This window comes from Xyrauchen texanus, chromosome 18, assembly GCF_025860055.1.
Source record: "Xyrauchen texanus isolate HMW12.3.18 chromosome 18, RBS_HiC_50CHRs, whole genome shotgun sequence".
NCBI lineage: Eukaryota > Metazoa > Chordata > Actinopteri > Cypriniformes > Catostomidae > Xyrauchen > Xyrauchen texanus.
In genome coordinates, this window is record NC_068293.1 from 18,968,734 (window position 1) to 18,990,206 (window position 21,473).

Here is a 21,473-nt window from a genome sequence, read left to right on the forward strand (position 1 = left end):
GATTCAGTGTTTCCAGTGGCTTCAGAGCGTTTCGCAATCAATGAATAGCAGACATTTATGACAAGTGATCGCTGATGAACTACAGTTGATTAATTATGACAATGTTTACTTTCAAATATTTATAATGTAATACCTTGTAAATGAAAATAGTGCATATTGTATTTATTTTATGTTTGAACAAGCAGCTAGAAGCAGTGAAGCACAAACATTTCAACATAAGAGTCCCCGGTGTATTTGGGATTTATTTATTTTTTTGTGAATAAAATGTTTTATTGATTCATCTATTAAAAAGTGAAAAGTAAAACGTATACAAACAGAATCAGTATTTAACCCTCACAATTTCCCCCATTACAAATGGGGGTGCTCCAGCTGACTTCAAACCACTTAAAATTATCTGTCTGGCAATCATAATGCTAGTTAGAACCCAGTTTTTTATGTGCTTATTCTCCATATTAATGACTACCCCATCACCTAATATACAGAGTTTGGGGCAAAATAAAATTTGAGTGCCCAATACCTCACACATAAAACTCTGAATCTTCTACCAAAATTCTTTGATCTTAACATATCCCCAAGAGACATAGGTTGTGTCTCCATCTTCTGATTGACCTCACCACCAGGTGGGTGTGTCTTTAAGACCAAGCCTTTACAATCTAGAGGGGGTCCAAAAAATCTTGAATTGCATAAGGCGAACCCTTGTATCTCCTAGATGCATACTTGATGGTATTTAGAATACTAGCCCACACTCCCTCCTCAAATAGCAAATTTAGATCTTTCTCCCATAATCTCTTAAGAGAAGTTGAAGTTCTGTCCCCCAGACTCTGAATTAGCAGGGAGTAATACACTGATGCCTCATAATCTTTCCCAAAAGCAGTAATCACCACACAATCACCACTATCAGCCACTTAACGGGGGTCTAAACTACTCCCAAAAACAGTACAGAGTAGGTGGCACAGCTGTAAATACTTATAGAAGCTGAGATCTTGGAATCCCAAAATGTTGAACCAAATGTATTTTTTATACATAATTTGGGGTTCAGCCATATGCTCGAGTCAACATTTAAATAAATGTCCAAATTAAACACTCTGGACACTTGTCCACACTGAGTGCAAATGCCTTTGATAGAAAGGCTTTGCAATGGCAGAATAGGGGCTTGAACTTCCTGTTCAATACAAAACTCTCAGGTGGAAGCGACCAATGAGCCAAATGTCTGAGACCAATTGCATAATAATAAAACAAAATCTTGGGTTGGCCTACCCAACCCATATCAATTCGCCTATGTAACTTGTTGAAATGTAATCTGTGACGCTTACTATTCCAAATGAAGCGATTTCGCTATGCTATCAAATTGCTTGAAGTAAGAGAGGGGGACATCTACAGGGAGAGATTGTAACAGGAAGTTACATTTTGGAATACAATTCATTTTAATAACATTAACCTTCCCATTCATATATAAGACATACAGTGAGGAAAATAAGTATTTGAACACCCTGCTATTTTGCAAGTTCTCCCACTTAGAAATCATGGAGGGGTCTGAAATTGTCATCGTAGGTGCATGTCCACTGTGAGAGACATAATCTAAAAAAAAAAAATCCAGAAATCACAATGTATGATTTTTTTAACTATTTATTTGTATGATACAGCTGCAAATAAGTATTTGAACACCTGAGAAAATCAATGTTAATATTTGGTACAGTAGCCTTTGTTTGCAATTACAGAGGTCAAACGTTTCCTGTAGTTTTTCACCAGGTTTGCACACACTGCAGGATTTTGGCCCACTCTTCCACACAGATCTTCTCTAGATCAGTCAGGTTTCTGGGCTGTCGCTGAGAAACACGGAGTTTGAGCTCCCTCCAAAGATTCTCTATTGGGTTTAGGTCTGGAGACTGGCTAGGCCACGCCAGAACCTTGATATGCTTCTTACAGAGCCACTCCTTGGTTATCCTGGCTGTGTGCTTCGGGTCATTGTCATGTTGGAAGACCCAGCCTCGACCCATCTTCAATGCTCTAACTGAGGGAAGGAGGTTGTTCCCCAAAATCTTGCAATACATGGCCCCGGTCATCCTCTCCTTAATACAGTGCATTCAGCCCTGTCCCATGTGCAGAAAAACACCCCCAAAGCATGATGCTACCACCCCCATGCTTCACAGTAGGGATGGTGTTCTTGGGATGGTACTCATCATTCTTCTTCCTCCAAACACGGTTAGTGGAATTATGACCAAAAAGTTCTATTTTGGTCTCATCTGACCACATGACTTTCTCCCATGACTCCTCTGGATCATCCAAATGGTCATTGGCAAACTTAAGACGGGCCTTGACATGTGCTGGTTTAAGCAGGGGAACCTTCCGTGCCATGCATGATTTCAAACCATGACGTCTTAGTGTATTACCAACAGTAACCTTGGAAACGGTGGTCCCAGCTCTTTTCAGGTCATTGACCAGCTCCTCCCGTGTAGTTCTGGGCTGATTTCTCACCTTTCTTAGGATCATTGAGACCCCACGAGGTGAGATCTTGCATGGAGCCCCAGTCCGAGGGAGATTGACAGTCATGTTTAGCTTCTTCCATTTTCTAATGATTGCTCCAACAGTGGACCTTTTTTCACCAAGCTGCTTGGCAATTTTGCCGTAGCCCTTTCCAGCCTTGTGGAGGTCTTTGGTCTTGGCCATGTTAGTAGTTGGATTCTTACTGATTGTATGGGGTGGACAGGTGTCTTTATGCAGCTAACGACCTCAAACAGGTGCATCTAATTTAGGATAATAAATGGAGAGGAGGTGGACATTTTAAAGGCAGACTAACAGGTCTTTGAGGGTCAGAATTCTAGCTGATAGACAGGTGTTCAAATACTTATTTGCAACTGTATCATACAAATAAATAGTTAAAAACTCATATATTGTGATTTCTGGATTTTTTTTTTTAGATTATGTCTCTCACAGTGAACATGCACCTACAATGACAATTTCAGACCCCTCCATGATTTCCAAGTGGGAGAACTTGCAAAATAGCAGGGTGTTCAAATACTTATTTTCCTCACTGTAGATGTAGAGGGGTCAGAGAAGAATAATAAAATATCATCAGTATGAAGCAAAAGCTTATGCGCCACACCACCCGCCATCACCCCTGGAAAATCATCTTCCATTATCGTGGCTGCTAATGGTTCCATGGCAAGACAGAACAATAATGGGGAAAGAGCGCAACCCTGCCGGGTACCCCTATCCAGATTAAAATGATCTGAAATGAATCCATTTGTTTGTACCTCTGATACCGGGTGAATATAAAGTAACTTAATCCATCCAATAAAAGTATTCCCGAACCCATATATTTCCAAAATCTTAAAAATATAATCCCATTCTACTATCCCAGCATCAAGTGAGATGGCAGCGACCGGAGTCTGATCATTCGCCACATGATATTGATGAAACGCCTAATGTTATCAGAAGACCTGCGGCCCCGAATAAACCCCACCTGATCTATATGTATAAGAGATGTCATAACATTTACTCCAGAATTTTTGCCAATATTTTAATGTGTAGCTGGATCAGGGAGTAGTAACTCGCTTGGATCTTTGTCCTTTATAGGTATCAGACTAATCTGGGCTTGTGTCTTGGTTGGAGGAAGCTTTCCATTCTTTAATGATTCCGTATAAACTTCTAGCAAAAGTGGAGCCTATTCTGTAACAAAAGATCTAAAAAGAAATTCAGCGGCAAAGCCATCTGGCCCAAGAGCCTTGCCTGTAAGCAAGGCCTTACCTTGCCAAGGTTATCTCAGAATCAAGAGAATTTATTTGCTCTGTCCTCAGTTTAGGGAGTTCTAATGGTTCCACAAATTTTCTAATATCTTTATCAGTAGACGAAGACATGGAACTATAAATATGAAGATAAAATTCTTTAAAAGCATTATTAATATCAATGGCCGAGGTAAAATTTCACCACCAGCAGATTTCATTGAGAGCACAGTAGAATAAAACTCTCTCTGCTTTATATATCTAGCCAAATGCTTCCCTGCTTTGTCCCCCGACTCAAAGTATGACTGTCTTGCCCTGAATAGTGCAAAAGCGATCTCCGTCAGTGCAAGAGTTTCTTGAAGGAGTGTTACTACACAAAACAAACTCCAGCCGCTAGGCGGAACCAATACAAAAATAAATAAAAAGGTGCCCAGCTTCCACAGACAGGCAAGTAAGTGTATGTTCAGCAAGTCAAGCTCACTTGGGGGCAACATGAAAATCACCAAATAATTTACTCACCCCATTGTCTCTATGAAAGACAATGCTTGCTGTTGGCATGTAAATATTTTGCAGCATCCTTAGTATCTATTCTCAATTTGGCTGGAAACATCAGTGCAAAAGCGATCTTCCGTTGATGTAAGAGTTGAGTCCTTGAGTCGATCACATTTCTTGCTTGTCGAAATCACAAAGACGGGGAACAAGAAAATGCTGTAGTTCTTCCAAAAAAGCCTTCCTTGACTCACCTCGCGTAACACAGTATCTTTATCTGATGATCTCAGAAATTTGGCCAGAATTGATCGGGGCCTGTCTCCCTCAGCCGATCTCCGAGCTGGGACTCTGTGAGCTTGCTCAATTTCCATCTTATGGTCTTTTATATCAGGCAGACTCAGGAAGAGCTCGTCAAGGAATTTCACCATATCTTGGCCTTCCTCATGCTCAAGAATTCCAACAATTCCAAGGTCCAACCTTTCCCAAATGCGTTCCAAATCTGTCTTGGTTGCTAGCGTATTAGCAGCTAATGGGATTGTTTATTGTTAAAAGTCCTGCGTTATGCACCAAAAATGTTTCCCTTTTTTTCCTGGGTACTATTGGAATTTTGGCTCAATAATCTGCTTCTGGGATCAAATTTAATTTGGACTTTTGTCACAGGAAGGAAAGACTAATAAAAAATTATTACACAAAACTATAGTCATAAATTCACCACCTTAATTTAAAAAAAAAAAAAGAAAATCATTTACACAGATCACACTTCAATTTTGTGAAGCTCAACAACATTTTGCAGCACTTCATAACTTTATTCATTTGTCTTAAACATTGTGATGGATGACAAAGGGAATTTGGCTTGTGTGTTACCTCATATTTAAAACCCTGAGAAACAAGAAATCATGGCTGAACAATTTAATGTTTCTAGTCATACAGGTGAACTAAAAAATAAAATGTGAATGGGCATAGTCAGATATATTTTACTCATGAGGATTTCTTGGGGTGCCAACAATTGTACCATACATACTTGACAAAATATATATATATTTCTTTTAAATAAAACTTGTGTTGTGTTTGCAATTGTTTGATATCCATAGAGGATAGATTTGTGTTAATATTTTGAATTATAGATCAAAAGGATAAGCAAAGACATTTTGAACAGCCTTCTTTGCTCATACATTATTCACCATGGGTGCCAATATAAGTGGAGAGCACTGTATTTTCTTGTAGTTTATTATTAGGATTTTGGTTGAACACTAAATTGCATCTGGGATTTTATACATTTTGGACTCTAGATGTCTTTGTCCATCACAATAAGGAAAGAATAAGATTTTCTTTTTACATTCTACAAATATTTGTTTTTTTTTTTTTAAACTACCATCCAATTAATTTGTTATCAGCCTTTTCCACCACCTTAGTTATCGCTATCAGTGAAAAAATAAGTGCAGCTAAATAATCACATTGTCATAGGAACCAAATATATTTTAAAATCATGGAGAATCATGGCCATTTAAAAAAACATTTATGGCCAGTAAATGTCCATACTTCTCTCGCCATTGACTTGTAATATATATCTTGTAGATTGTAAATAATAATAATATTGCTATGTGAATTTTAATATTCATTCTTCATCTTTTTTACAGGCTATAGACAAATACTGCAGAGTTAGTGGAGGATTTTCTGGTGTTAAAGATGTCTACTCCTCCAACCCCACCTACGATGATGTCCAGCAAAGCTTCTTTCTGGCCGAAACACTCAAGTAAAGCTTGCTTGTTCTTACACAATCTACTGAAGCTGTGTTGCTATAGTAACACAAACTTTTTCAGTTTGTAATGCTAGTTCTCAAACACTGATTGGGAAAAGCAGTTCATTTTCTGCAATAGGCTGAAGAAAATTAGATTTGGAGACCTCCGTAAATCAGAATGGATAGCCTGCCATTTTTAACAATGCTGCCATCTGCTGGGGCCATTTGACATGGCAGTTTCATGTCTTGGCTTGGATTTGCTGTGAAAGGTGTACAAGGCCATGTAAGAGTCAGGGTTCCCATGGTCATGGAAAACCTTGAAATATCATGGAATTTTTAAATTGTTGCTTCCAGGCCTGGAAAATGTATGAAAATAAAAAATCATAATACATGGAAAAGTTGTGCAAATTTCTAAAGTGAATATAAATTATTCTTGTTATGCTTGGGTCTAAAATATTCCATCGACTAGAAGTTGCTCATTGTGATAAATTTTTTAAATTCCTAATCTAATATTCACAAACAAATGGAAAGGTTATGGGAAAAACATTGGTCAAAAGGTGTGTATACCCAAATTAATGAAAATTCATGCTTTAATTTCTGTATGTGGTTTTTGTAGATATCTGTATCTGCTGTTCTCCAGCGATGAGTTGCTGCCACTTGAGAGCTGGGTCTTCAACACAGAGGCCCACCCTTTGCCTGTCCTGCACCTAGGCAACATCACCCTACCTGGCAGTGAGACCCAGCAGTAGAGTGGACTCGGGGGGGGGGGTGATCTCCCCCTCACTCACCCCTTTTGTAATACACCTCCCTCCTTTTGAAGAATGCATCTACCAGTGTAAAGGAGAGGAGAGATCTTTTCCCACTGGACCACTGTCTCATGGACTGTGAATGATCGGACTGTAGCGAATGCAAGGAACAAAGACAGATTGTCTTAACTCATCCATACCTCTCTTATATAATGTCTGAAGGACAGACTGACAGACCAGCGCACAGATTGATCACATGATTCTCTCCTTGTGACCGTGAGCATTAGGCTGGCCTAAGTGTGTGCTGCTAATCTAACACATATGCACACACTTCCCTGACAGATAATAAACAGCAGAGCTGTGAGGCTGTCCATTATTAGACAAAAGGACCTTCTAAAATGGATGTGCGTTTTCTGTGCGAGGAATTTGTGGAATTTGTTTCTTTTTCCAATTTGACAGCATTTCAACTCATCAGAATGGTGAATAAATGGCTCTCGGAAAAGACTGCCTTTTTGGAGACCCTCAAACTCTGTACTGGAACTGCAGTGTGGCGGGCTTCTGGGGGGTTGTGGGTTGGGGGGGTTTGGGGAAGGGCACAGATGTTAGATGTTGATATCCTGTGAAATCTCCAGCTGAGGCTGAATTTAGGCCAGAGGCACCCAGGGATGTTTTCCTCTCATATCAGGATTTCTATGTGTGCTTTTCAAATAGTCGTTTGTCTCTTAACAATCTGATCCATGTTTCAGTCATGTTGCAGTGCTTTCGGAGGTTAGTGGGTAAAACAGCCCTCTGATTTTTCATGTACATTTGCTGCTATTGAACAACTGCTGCCTGTGAAATCCCTGCGCTCCATCTCTCTCCATTCCCACCTTTATTTTTATCCCTTGTGAATTAAAGGGATAGTACACTCAAATATGAAAATTATCTCATCATTTACTCATGCCATCCCAGATGTGTATTTCTTCTTTAGAAGATTTTTAGAAGAATATCTTGGCTCTGTAGGTCCATAAAATACAATGAATGGTGGCCAGAATTTTGAAGCTCTAAAAAAGCACAAAGAGAGCAAAAAAGTAATCAATATGACTCCAGTGGTTTAATCAAAGTCATCTAAAGAGACACTGTCATCTTTTTCCAAATAAATCTTGACCGCAGTCGTCTTGGTAATCATGATTTCAAACTCAACTACACTTCCTATAGTGCCTCCTAGTGCTCTGTGCATGTGTCAAGCAGTAGGAAGTGTGATCGTGCCTAGAGACTGTAATGGCAGGATGTACAGTGAAAAAGTAGTTATCTTTAGGTTTGTTTTCACCCAAAACCGATTGGATCGCTTAAGACGACGTGGATTAATGGATTACTTTTATGATGCCTTTGTGATATTTGGACCTTCAAAGTTTTAGTCACCATTCACTTGCATTGTATGGACCTACAGAGTTGAAATATTATATTTTAAATCTTTATTTGTGTTCTGTTGAAGTAAAATGTCATACACATCTGGCATCTGACATGAGGGGGAGTAAATGATGAGAAAATTTTAAATTTGGGGTTAACTATTCCTTTAAAGGAATATATTGGGCACCAGTTTGAAACAACATGAATGAGTTGGAGTTTGGTTTGCCACACAATGAATCAATAACATTTGAAGCAGGAGTAGTTTTAAGATAAGTCCTAGTACTAAATTTAGATGCTAATGCCGACTGCTGACACATTTGATTTCATTTCATTAGGGAAGACCAACATCATTCATCAACAATTGTTACTAATACCAGCCAGATTTTCATAAAATACATTGTCCATGGCTTCGATTTGAATCCCAGATTAAATGAAAAACAAATCTCTAAACTGATATTTGGTGCAAAGTTGCATAAAACTGTATAATAAACTGGTATTTATGAAGGATTTAGACTTCTAATCTGAGTTTAAAGAATTGCTGATTTTGTCATTCCGGTTATTGAATGCATTTTCAATAAAGTTGAATGCAGAGGCATATGGATCTCTCTGAATAATTCATTTGTGCTTTAACGTGAAATGCTCTTTAATGTTTTAGTCCTGGGTTTAATCATGCTCTCACTCACCAGGCTGGAAATCGTGTTTTGTTTTTCTCCTAATCTGTAGAATGGCACACACTCTGTCAGAGAAGATTTAATGTAGTAGGCCAGAGGCTAAAAAGCAAACTTTCTGAGTTGATGTATGTTTAAAAAAAATTTTTCAAAAAGACTTTTCTTTCTCTAAGTTCAAGCTCCATTAACTGGGTGGATACTCGGTGTATATGTAGTGCACTATGTGAAGGACCAGTTTCATTATCCTCCCAAAGCATCACCTTCTCTCATACTGAACCAATCTGGAAATGTCTACAAGAGGCATGTCCTGTCCTCTAGATGGTAGCATTGGTGTCCTGCTGGCACTCTGTTTTCATTGCTTTCCTTTTCTCCCTGGAATATCACTTTGACAAATAGCAAGAGAAGCTCGGGACCACATTTGTCCCTGTTGTTGCTGGGTGGATTTAAAAAAAGCTGTTCTGTATTTGTATTTTTTCTGGAAAAAATTAAAAATAATAATAATTGTAAATATGTTTAAAATGCCACAAATTCAATAAAGATGTTAAAAAAGTGAACTGAATAAAACAAGACTTTATTGTCAATTTTTTTCTGACAGACTCATTTGCGATATAAAGGATTTGAGACCTTGAATCTTAAATCTTAATCATTTTGTGTCATAACATGTCTGTTTAAAAACCTGTATATTTCCAGGTTTAAATGAAAAATAATCCCAGATTTTGAACATGGTCTCTGATGCTTGGACACCTCTGTACATAGCATATGTCAGATCTTTTATTTGTTTGTTTCAGTTATGATATTTTTTTGTCCCTGAAATGATCACATTTATTTAGACACAAAATACTTATTTGTCAGTTTCAGTTTTGTTCAAGGTGTTTCAATCAAATGCTTTTTAATAACTTTCCAATAAGTGAAAGGATGGTTTTTGGGGTAAACAGCCCCATGTTGCAGGGGCTAAAGGCCCTCCATAAAAAAACTAAAAAACATTTGTTTTTCTTAAGTGGGAAAATAGATTTGTTATGAAAAGTGCTTAAAGTTGACTCACATTGACTGATCCAATCACAATGGAGATGCATTTGTTTATAGAATGCTTGAGATGTTATGAAATGTCAAATGTGTTTTAAATAAAAAAAATAATTATGCACCCTTTTCTGAAGTGGGTATTTTGAATGAGAAATATCTTAATTTGTTACTCAAAGCATTGTGTGGGATAAAAGGCCCCTTCACCACCACTTTATTTTATTTTTTTATGAATTTTATTCAAGACAATCTTCTGTTGTTTTTTCTTTTCACACAAAAGATGTTGCTCCATCAATATTCAATAAAAAAAGACATGTGTTTCTTGAATCTTGATAGACTTTGTGACCAGAAAAAATAAGCAAATTTCCTTTAAGGTTTGCCTTAAGCACTGTTGTACCCTATCATTTTTTTATTTTATTTAATTCATTCATTTATAACACGTCTTATTACTGTATAAGGGAAAATAAGGCGGAACACCATTGCCCTATGGCAATTTGGATTCTGGCTACAACAAAACATCAATAGTAGTCATAAGAATTAAAAATATATAAATGTTTTAATAACAATTATTTTTTCACCATAAGTTCCTTGTATTTACAAAACATACACAATTTATTCAAGCTCAAGGACTTATGGGTATTCCACACATGACCATTTTGAGTTAGTAGTACTTGAAGCCAAAGTTCAAATAACATTTATATATTTGAGTTATGATTCCAAAATGTGACATTTCATGTACTGTATAATTAGGACCACTTGATTGTTTTTATTCATTAAAACCAGTAAGAATATAACTTAAATATAGAATAAAGCTTTTTTTGGACCCACTTTATACTGTATTTGGTGGCCTTAACTACTATGTACTTAACCATTTGATACAATGTATTTATTATGTATATACATGTTGTTGCATTGTAATTATATTTAGAGTACTTGCATTCAATTATATTTGCAGTTGCACTGTTAAATTTACCCCTAACCCAACCCTTACCCCAAAACCTAACTCTAACCCCTAATCCTAACCTTACACTTAATCCTAAACCTACCCGTACCTCAACCTCAGTAGCAGCAAGTGTGTACCTTTTGCAGAACAACATGTAGTTTTGCATTTAAGGTTAGTACAGAGTAGTGAAGACCACCTAATACAAAGTGTGACCACTTTTTTATTATTATTATTTGAGATGACTATTATTATTTACTGTGTGTATAAAACAATGAACATAGATTGTGTCTAATTACATTGTGATCTCATTGGTACTCTCTTGTCTGCCATTGGTTGGAAAACAGGTAGTCCTGCCCCAAACTCATGCTATTGGCTGAGCCAATGTTGCAATGTCAGGCTGCTCAAACAAACAGAAGAGTCCAAAATCGCATGCCAGTAGTATAAATAGATTTCTGACATACTTCATCCGGGAATGTGGGATTTGACCCGTGACCTGAATATACAGTATGACATAGAAACAACAACTGTGAAAACAAACTACTCAGCTCGCGGTTCACCGGCGTTCTTTTAAATCCAGCATTTTGAACGTGACATTCAATCAACTTTGCCTTTAGAAGAGCACCAATTCTCCTGTGTACTCGTGGACATTTTCTTTCCTTGAATGTTGGCAGATAAGACGTTCCAAACTTCTTGGAGAATTTGCCACAACTCATTTATCTATTTAGGCTGTCTCAACTGCTTCTGTCTCTTTATGTAATCTCAGACTGACATGATGTTCAGTGGGGGTCTCTGTGGGAGCCATGGCATCTGTTGCAGGGATCCCTTTTCTTCTATTCTAATCTATTCTATTTGCAAAAGTAATGTTTGGGAGTCTAACATTTACAGTATATTTCCTATTGACACACGAAAGCTGAAGATATAAATAACCATCTTAAGACTAATGATTTTGTGAAACTTATTGTGTGCATAAGACTTTTGCACAGTAATGTATTACTTCTTTGGCATACTGTTTTTTGTTTACTATAAAGTACAGAAGTATGGATATTCAGATACAGCGGCAGTGTTTACGTTTATGGAGGGAAATCAACATATCAGTTACTTACCTATGGTTATCTTTGCGTATTAAGCTGTGGCAGAAATAAAAACACAACCTTTAAGTCTAAATGTTTTGAAGGGTTGACGAAAACCAAAAGAAACTGTGAGACAATACTACTTTTTTAAAGAAGTAAGTAAAAGATCACATTTTTGGTCTCTACTGTTCAGTTTAGGTTTGGGTTAGGGGTATATTAATGTAATTACTACTTGAATGTTTCCAAGAAGAACATACATGCTCACAACCATTCAAATCTTGTGCACTGTGTTGCGCTAATGGCATTCAGGAATAAAATGTTTTTAGCAAACAAAACATTTGCCCACCTGTTGTCAATTTTCTTGTTTTGTGTTTTACACAAGAAAGAAAGCCATATGTGTTTGGAACAACACTATCCCTATAAAAAAATGTCACTTGACCCTCTCGGCACTGGTACTACTTGACCTGAACCCCTCCAAGCTGAGCTCTTCAGTCCCTCATATATAGAATCCCTGAAACCCTCTGCATCAAGTTTTTGTACTATAGGCATCTTGGAATTACAAACAATAGATCAAAGTGGTGTGCTGATGTCACAGCAAGGAGAGTTTTATGAATGTCACTATGAGTCATCAAGGGGAAAATACAACTGCGTGAACGTCTGCGAACGTAGTGGAGTGTTTAATGTGTTAATGGCTTGTGTGTGCATGTTTCCTTTAGTGTGTTTAATGTGTTAATGGCCACTGGTTAACCATCCGTAGCATGGACAGTGAGTCATTTCCACTTGGCATGGAGCCCAGCTGCAGCAGGTGGCATTGCCCCACCTCACAAACTAAATTGCATTAACCTTTGAACAAAACAATGCTTAATTTTTCCTTGATGCAGTGAAGTTTATGTATACTATTGAATCCATACGAGCAAGAAAACACTCGTTTAGCCTCATAAGACATACATTTGTCAGAAGTACGAGCATGAGTATGAGAAGTTAATGCCATTTTTGGATTGAAGCTTGAAAAAAACAAAAAACTATTAAGACAGTTGTAGTTAACAGTTCAGTATGTTCTTATAGTTCAACAATATCAACAAGGAAATGGCACATGTTTTGGGTCTCATAAAAATAATTAAAATGATAATAAATGCATTAAACACATTATTGATTTGTCTCAGAATTGGCTTTTTAAAGAAACATATAGGCTTCTTTAAAATGCTTATTTCTGAGATCCATATGATAGGTGATGTCAAACTCTTGTCAGGGAGCATGCTATGAGCTAAGTCAACTAGCATTTTTCTATTAATTGTGGTTATGATTCATGGGTCTGTGATGAAATCAGCTGGTCAACAATAACTGGTTGTAACTGGCAATAACATATTTTCTTAGTCCAGTTCGGGAAGATTCTTAGTTTCAGGTTTCTTAGTTGCGTTATATGCAAAATACATCATCCTGCTTGAAACAAACTACACTGTTTTCCTCGTCAAAAAACAGTAAAGAACTGGCAGCAGGGTTGCCAGCATGTTAATGTAAAATGAATGGTGTCGTGCTATTACTGAAATTATAACTGTAATTTAGCAGCATATAGCTGTTACTGTTGTTGAAATTAACAGCTATGTTCCCAGCATGCACTGCGGCATGAAGAATTTACTTAGATCTTTTACTATTTACTGGTTTATTTTGATGTTGTTGTTGTAGTATAAGTTACTTGTATTTTAATGTTCAGCTTTTACTTTTTTATGTAAAAGTATGTTTGTTAATTGTCACCATTGTTGCGTTTTGTATGCCGAGAGTTGATTTCTGTGTGTGTCTTTTTAACAACGTGAGCTATGCTGTAAGTTCTTCAAAAACATCAAACATTCAGATTTCTGATATAATTTTGCTGAAATATTCTTTACTGCTTTGTGTAATGAATCACTATTGCCACATATAGAGCCATTTGCAAGGTAGGATCAGATATTCAGGCTGACCTTAGTTTTTTTCTTGTTTTATTTAAACATAAATAGACAGGCTGGAAGAACACAATATAATAATATAGAAGGCCCAAAGTGCCAGCTCAAGAGAACACTAATCACCATAATGGTGACTTCAAAAAAAACACAACTATTGTTAACAAAACAACAACACTTAAACTAAGTCTTCTATTAAGTCTGAATAAAAACTTTATAAAACAAATTGTTGCAGCCCAAATGCATTGCCAATGCACACATATTTTTTCAAGTGCAAAGGCTTAAGGGTATTTCACCATTATAACCCAAAATGCAGTGCTATACTGTTATTTTGCTGTGTAGAGGTTGTTGTTGTTGTTGTTTTTCCATAAAAATACACTGCTCAGTCCTGCCAAATTGTACATTTAATATGTACATTGCTTCAAAGGTTGATTTTTTTTTGACTTCTCATTAGACAGACAAGTGAAGGCTGATGTGAGATGATAAAGAACAGAGGTGTTGGTCAGAAACATCATGAACACTAACCATATGCCACAAACTAAAATGTTCATGGGGGGGTTTAAAATATACGTTTCAATATGTCATTAGCTTTCACCAAGATGATATCATGATTTTAAAGGGGACCTATTGTGCAAAAATGACTTTTACATGGTGTTTGAACATAAATGTGTGTTGGCAGTGTGCATACACAAACACCCAATAATGATAAAAATCCACCCAGTCCTTTTTTTTTAAATCCCCTTTAATCATAAGCACTGTCTCAGAACAAGCCTTTCGCAGATTCTTTACAAAGTGACGTCACTTTGTACAGGCCCTGCCCATGACTGTTGACGGACACTGCCGATGGACATGTTTGTTTGTTTCTTTATAGCGCATAGCGAACATTGTACCAGTATTTGTGTGTGTGTGTGTGTGTTGCTCATCCATCTTTGCAAACTGCTGAAAAAACCACAACAAATAAATTAATTTATCAAATAACCATTCGGAAACTTCCTGGTTCATTTACAAAGTTGTTACTTCTCACGGAGTCACTCCCTTATCAGTGTCTGACTCCAGTTCAAACATATAGGGCTAAAGACCACTATTTTAGCTGTCAGTCACATTGTTTATGATGTCTAGTCATCTGAAGCAGAGATGTCAAAACTCCGCCCTATTCTGGATATGGGGTTGGGAGCACCAGCTTATTTGCTAAATCTATGTTACACACTACATGAAAGGTAATTTTCAAAATTCCATAATAGGTGCCCTTTAAAGTGTAGCTCAGAACCTCTGATATATTTATAGATTTGCGAAAACCTCCCAGTGAAACCCTTTACACCTAAGCGGCCTACACTGCCTTTGCAATGTTTTCATTGCTGTCAAAACTGGAAACGTGCTTCTCTCTTCTTGATGGGACTGAGGAAGTTTAGTTGGATAGGGGGTGTTGTGCTCCTAATAACAATCTGCAACTCCTGCTCTTATGATTTAATTGTCATTGCAATGTCCGTATGAGTCAGCGTGGGAATAAAGCATCACTCATCACACATGTCAGTGGCAAATGTCAGTGGCACAAGGTCTAGCATCTTCTATTTGTTCCCTTATCTCACATAATTGTTTGCAAGTCCTCACCATTGACGTCATGTTGGATTAACATAAAACTGTTAGGACAGTCGATTCGCTCTCTTTCTCTCACGTTCTCTCTCTCTTGATACTTCGCCTGTTCTCAGTATTCAAAAAATTATAATTCTGATGTTAAACCAGTGCACAAACCATTCGATCAAGCAGGCATTTCCTGTTTCACATTCTCATGTAATTTATACCCCCCTCATTGCTAAGGAAAGACTTCAAAATAAAAAAGCAAACAGACTGGAATATCTGTCTCTCATTTACCACTGAAGGCTGCACTATATCTGTTGATTTTCTAAATGCTTGAATGACATGCTATACTGCATATGTTGATGTAGCACAGTGTTTCTGTAGGGTAAACCCAATGCTGCTTTCACGTATGCTCTCTTTTAATTCCTATTACTCATCCTCAAACTCACCACCCACCGCTTTACTGACAGCCACCACAACATGACTCATTCTTTAACGGACAGCTCAGAGTCTTAAAAGTGAAGATGGTTTTGGATGGTTTCTCATAGAAGCAGCTCTTTTGACAAAAATTGATTTGTGTCATTTTTCAGTTATGAAAGAGTCCACTTGATACAAAAAAGCATTTGTGAGCATGTTTCACAAATTTTGCCATACCTGGCTACATTCTTCAATATTTTCTGCTCATATATAGAGAGAAAATGCAAGCTTTATAGAACGAGCAGGGGTCAAAATCAAAAGTAACAGTCAGTAGCTGGTGTTGCCACCAGCTGCATTAAGAACTGCAGTGCATCTCCTCCTCATGGACTGCACCAGATTTGCCAGTTTTTGCTGTGAGATGTTACCCCACACTTCCACCAAGGTACTTGCAAGTTGCCTGACATTTCTGGTGGAATGGCCCTAGCCCCTCTTTCCCATGTAAGAGACAGCAATCGTTGAACATCTTCCATTTTAGCGTGTAGAGACATCTTGTGGACGGTGCTCTGGCATGTAAAATGGTGTTCGTGACAGAACGCATCAGTTCTGGCATGTATAGTGCACCCCGTTCAGCTGGGGCTGTGGATGCCAGATTGTGCCTTGCGCTTGAGAGAGGAGATCCCTCCTCAGCGGTATTTCCCATGGTGAGCTGTACAACATCTCCATCATTTCCAAAACCATGGCTGGTGCCCTTTTGGTGCTACTAATATAACTTGTTTCCTTGTCCTCTCAGACTTTGCATATGACAGAGTGAATCAGGCATACTGGGGGATACCCATATTTGACTCTGAGTACCAGAGGGGACAGTGGGCATTCTCCACTGAGGCAAATAGATCAATTTCTGCTTTGCCGAATATTTCCCAAATCCTCAATACTGTTTGAGGATGAGGTCTCCATTTGCTCGGTATCACCCCTTGGCATAACAATAGGTCCGCACCGTAATTCAGGTGGCCTGGGATATATGCCGCTCTCAGGGAGAGGAGATGATGCTCACTCCATAGGAGAAGGCGACATGTCAGTTTCAACAGTGTCGGTGAATGAATTCCTGTGTTGGAAGCATCCATGGCCACCACTTTCAATAAATGTATTGGGGTTGTAAACCAATTAGTAGTCACCCTTATGATATAAAAGTTGAAGGATCCGTCTCTCGGACACATGTCGCTGTCAACGTCACAATTACGTCACCAGCGCAGCATTGCTGCTTCTTCCAGCATCAGATGTGGACACTGAGAAAGGAATGAGCTTTCGGTTGTTTCCAGATTTTATTTGTAATTTATTTTGCTTATATCACGGCTCCGGCGTCTTCAACAGGTGGCGAAACCTGGGGTTGTCCACCACAGAATAAGGCCGTATATCCTTCGCTATGAAAGCTGCCACAGATCTGGTTATTATCTTCCCTTTCTCCGAGTCGGGCAGAGAAGTTGATATTGTTTTATCTATTTTTGGCTGAGCTGTGTCCGCCTTGGCACTGGTAGGCGATAGCATCTCAGGGTGAAAACGGCAAACTTAAGTTAGTGGTATTCCCTAAATTTTGAATTAATGTGTGAAAGGCTTAACACAGATTGTGTCTTGTCCAGTTCGTGTTTACCAGTTTGCTCATACAAGCCGAAATATTCCCAGGCGTTGGCTTTTAAAATAGTGGTTGCATTTTTTATTACTTGCTTTTGTGTTTTACCTCCCACCGCCATTTTACGCTAGCGCGACAAGCACATATGCGTCAGTAGGCTATAATCTATTCGATTCACCTTGATTCTTAACTGTTCTAGGAAGACAATATGTCAAAAAATACCAAATTCTCTCTGGAGACATTAAAAGACACTTATGTGCTCAAGCTCATTCCCCGCAGCAGCAGGCCAGAAGTCCAGGATTCAATTCAGATGGTGAACTGAAAGAAATTCAGCATGAATTGATGAACATGTCGGCAATGCTGACGAAGGTTGTTGCAGACTTGGAGGATTTGGCTGTAAAATGTTGATCGATTACTTCAATAGATAGAGTTGCTTACAAGATTGTCAGACATCGAGAGGTGGATTGATTATCTGGAGATTTTGGAGAGGGAATTAGCTGCTAATTCGTTAGTAACCAAGACAGACTTGCAATGTGTTTGGGAAAAACTGGATTTTTACCTTTCTCTTTGAGCTGGTTCCTCCTAGCGGCTGGAGTTTGTTTTGTGTAGTATCATTTCTTCAGGACAGCTTGTGGTCAGTTGGCGCTGTCGTGTGTGGAGTTAATGTGCACATTTTTCTTTTTTCTGTTTGTTTGGTTCAGGGGAAATTTCTGGGGTTGATTTTTGAACTAATGTTGGAATGTGGTCTTTATAATTTTAGTTTTGACACACAATCTATTTTCTGTAATATTTAAAAATGTCAAATATATTTATGAGTTGATTGTCTCTCACCACATGGAATGTGAATTTATTTTCTTAAAGTGAGAAATATGATATAGTGTATCTTCAAGAAAAGCATCTTTCCCTGCAGGAAGCTGAAAATTTTGGGAAGATATGGGGTGGGCATGTTCCCCTTCTGTTTATCAGAGTGTTGGTGGCATAGTGGGCTAAAGCACATAACTGGTCAGAATCAGAAGGTTGTTGTTTCAATCCCCACAGCCACCACCATTACCTTGAGCAAGGCACTTAACTTCAGGTTGCTTCAGGAGGATTGTCCCTGTAATAAGTGCACTGTAAGTTGCTTTGGATAAAAGCGTCTGACAAATGCATAAATGCAAATGTAATCACTCGACGTTGTGTCGATGTAATGACACTAGGGGTCACTCTTGAGAGCCCCAAACACCTCCTATTCCTTGAGAAAAGGCCAATGAGAATTGGTGAGTAGAATTTGCATGACACTCCCCGGACATATGGGTATAAAAGGAGCTGGAATGCAATTCCATTCAGATTTTTTCTTCGGAGCCGACCGGTTGTACTATCAGCAAGCTGAATATTACTACTGTTCCATTCACCTCTTAAGAAGCGTATGCTGTTGGATATACGGAGCTTCGACAGCGCTAAAAGAGTGTATATTCCTGCTAAAGAGTATATTTTCTCTATTAGAGCTTACACATTGACGTTGTACGTCTTTTTAAAGATGCGTCTTTATAAAGATGCCTTTCCATCTTTGTGTGATTCTTAGATGCAGCCGTTATATCTCTGCATCCGACAGCCACGGGCGCTGCCTCGCGTGTCTGGGCAGCATTCACACTGAGGCAGCATTTGTGGATGGATCATGTTCTCATTGCGAGAATATGACCATGGTAATGTTGCGGTCGCGGCTTTCATTCTCCCGCGGGAAAGCCACTCTAGCCACCTCCCATTCCCCATTACGCGCATTTGCTCCCGTCCGGTCCGGAAATGAGACCAGCCCACCTCACGGCCAGCATGACGTCTCTTTCGGGGTCTGTGAGCAGGAAGAGTCTTCGATCGCTGCATCAGAGGGCGCACTGGCGATGTCGGACGGCGATGACTCAACTGGGCTTCCGCTACAGAGCTGGTATCCAGACCACTCCATCCCCTGACCACTCCATCCACATCGGGACACGTGCTTTGCGCACCTACTTGGATCACACGCAGAGCTTTAGATGCTCTGAACAGCCCTTTGTCTGCTTTGATTTACATCGGAAAGGGAACATTGTCTCTAAACATAGGCTTGCCCTCTGTATCGTGGAAGCCATTGCATTGGCCTACCCAACCCAGGCCATGCCCACCCCGTTGAGTGTGGCCTCCTCGTGGGCTTTCGTGAGATTTTACAATCTCCGGGTTGAGTCGGTTTTGTCCCGTGTTCTTTCAGGTACGGACATGTAGAGTTCAGTAATACGGAACCTCTAGCCGGGTGTATAGCTTGCGTATAGCGCCTTTCCCCTCCCCTGAGGTGAAAACGAGCGTTTTTACCCCCAGTCGAGTTTATGAAGTCGTGGAACCTGGATGTCCTTCCTCCCTAGCCCTATGGTTCATGAACCCGGTGGAGGAGTTCGCAGCCAGCCCCACTATGGTGTCTAATATGCCCTGTACTGGGATAGGTACAGCGGCTGGCACGGCCTGCTCCCATGCTAGTTACGTCGCTTCCCCCCCTCAGGGATGTGGGGAACTACATGAAGTCTTTTGGGGCATTGGGGAAGTTTACGTGCAGTCTGATGCATCTGCTATTAGGCAAGCAGCCTACTTGCACCTGCATCAGCAGTTCACGTAACATGGATCAACTGTTGTGGCATTTTTCTATAGGGACCCCTAGTGTCACTACATAGACACAACGTCGAGTGAGTGACAGAAGGGGAACATCATGACTGTCATAACCTCCGTACCCTGATGGAGGGAACAAGATATTGTGTCCCTCTTGCCACAATACTGTACTAACCGCTGAAATGGCCGGACCTTGTCTCGGCTCCTCAGCACAAAACATGAATGTAATTGCATTCCAGCTCCTTTTATACCTGTATGTTCGGGAGAGTGGCATGCAAATTCCCCTCACCAATTCTCATTGGCCTTTTCTCAAAGAATGGGAGGTGTTCGGGGCTCTCAAGAGCGACCCCTAGTGTCACGACATCAACACAACGTCTCATTCCCTCCATCAGGGAACAGAGGTTTAGACAGTAACCATGACGTTTTCTTTAGTGCTGGCTCAAGTAAGAGCAGGGGAGTCATTAGTAAATATCTATTATTATTACTATTATTATTTAACTTATTTATTTTATATATACAGTATATATATAATGCTTATTGAAGAAAACAAAAACTTTTGTATTTTATGGGGACCTTTAGCCCCTGCAACAGTGTGGCTTTATATATATATATATACCCCAAAACTACTCTTTCACTTAGCCTACTGGCCAGTTATTAAAAATATTTGATTTAACCACTTAGAACAAAATTGAAAATAAAAAAAGAAGTATTTTTTCTCAATATAAATGTGATAATTTCAGGGATTCTCATTAGCTACATAAATTTGTAACATTTTAAAAATTATTACACATTATATTAAATCACATCAAAATCAACCGTTAGACATTACACACAATGATCTCATGGATCAGGAATATTTCGCAGTGTAAGACAAACAGGTGTTAAGTAAAGTCCTGTGATAGTTTTTGTTGCTGTTTAATTACTTTTTTTTATGAGAAAATAAAATCAAGGGTGCTTTTTACCCCGTTGTACCATATTTAGTATAATCTGTCATGTACACATATTTATCAATACCATATATATTGTACTCTTATTTGACAGCATGCAACAAGAAAATCTGAGCTTTACCCGTTATTAACTGATACTCACGCTGTGCATAAGGCACATATGAAAGGCTTGATACTTGAAGACTTGAAAAACCATGATGTAACCTGATTCATATCGAGTCTGCCAAAGCAGAGCGACAAATTCTACATGCGCCTTCCGTTGCCTGGCAACACAAAAACCCCTTCAGCCAATCACAGGCTTCGCTGGCGCATTGATACCACACTACGTATGTTTTTGAATTATATAGATCCTCACAGACCTCAGACGATTTCTAAAAGAGTTTACCGGATATTGATTATTTGTTATTTTTCTTTTTAGCCAAAATTAATGCTTTTAAATGATTTATGTGAGGATGGCAAAAATATAATACATAAATAAATAAATAATAGTGCGTAGTGGAAGTCCGGGGAATCAGGTTGTTTTCTAGCCAGTAGCTCTGCGGCTTATAAGAGGGAGTGCATGTGTTTGGGCATCAGAACTGAAGCTGTGG

At 38.8% G+C, this 21,473-nt stretch overlaps 1 protein-coding gene across 1 annotated transcript in view; it reads left to right on the top strand.

Moving 5' to 3' along the window:
* Positions 1-10,042, top strand: part of man1a2 (mannosidase, alpha, class 1A, member 2) — a 136,497-nt gene extending 126,455 nt beyond the window's left edge. The window contains exons 13-14 of the mRNA XM_052148391.1: positions 5,849-5,964; positions 6,566-10,042. Coding sequence (XP_052004351.1) covers positions 5,849-5,964; positions 6,566-6,698 — 249 coding nt within the window. The 3' untranslated portion in view covers positions 6,699-10,042. The remainder of the gene's footprint in view (positions 1-5,848; positions 5,965-6,565) is intronic.
* The last annotated feature ends 11,431 nt before the right edge of the window (positions 10,043-21,473 follow it).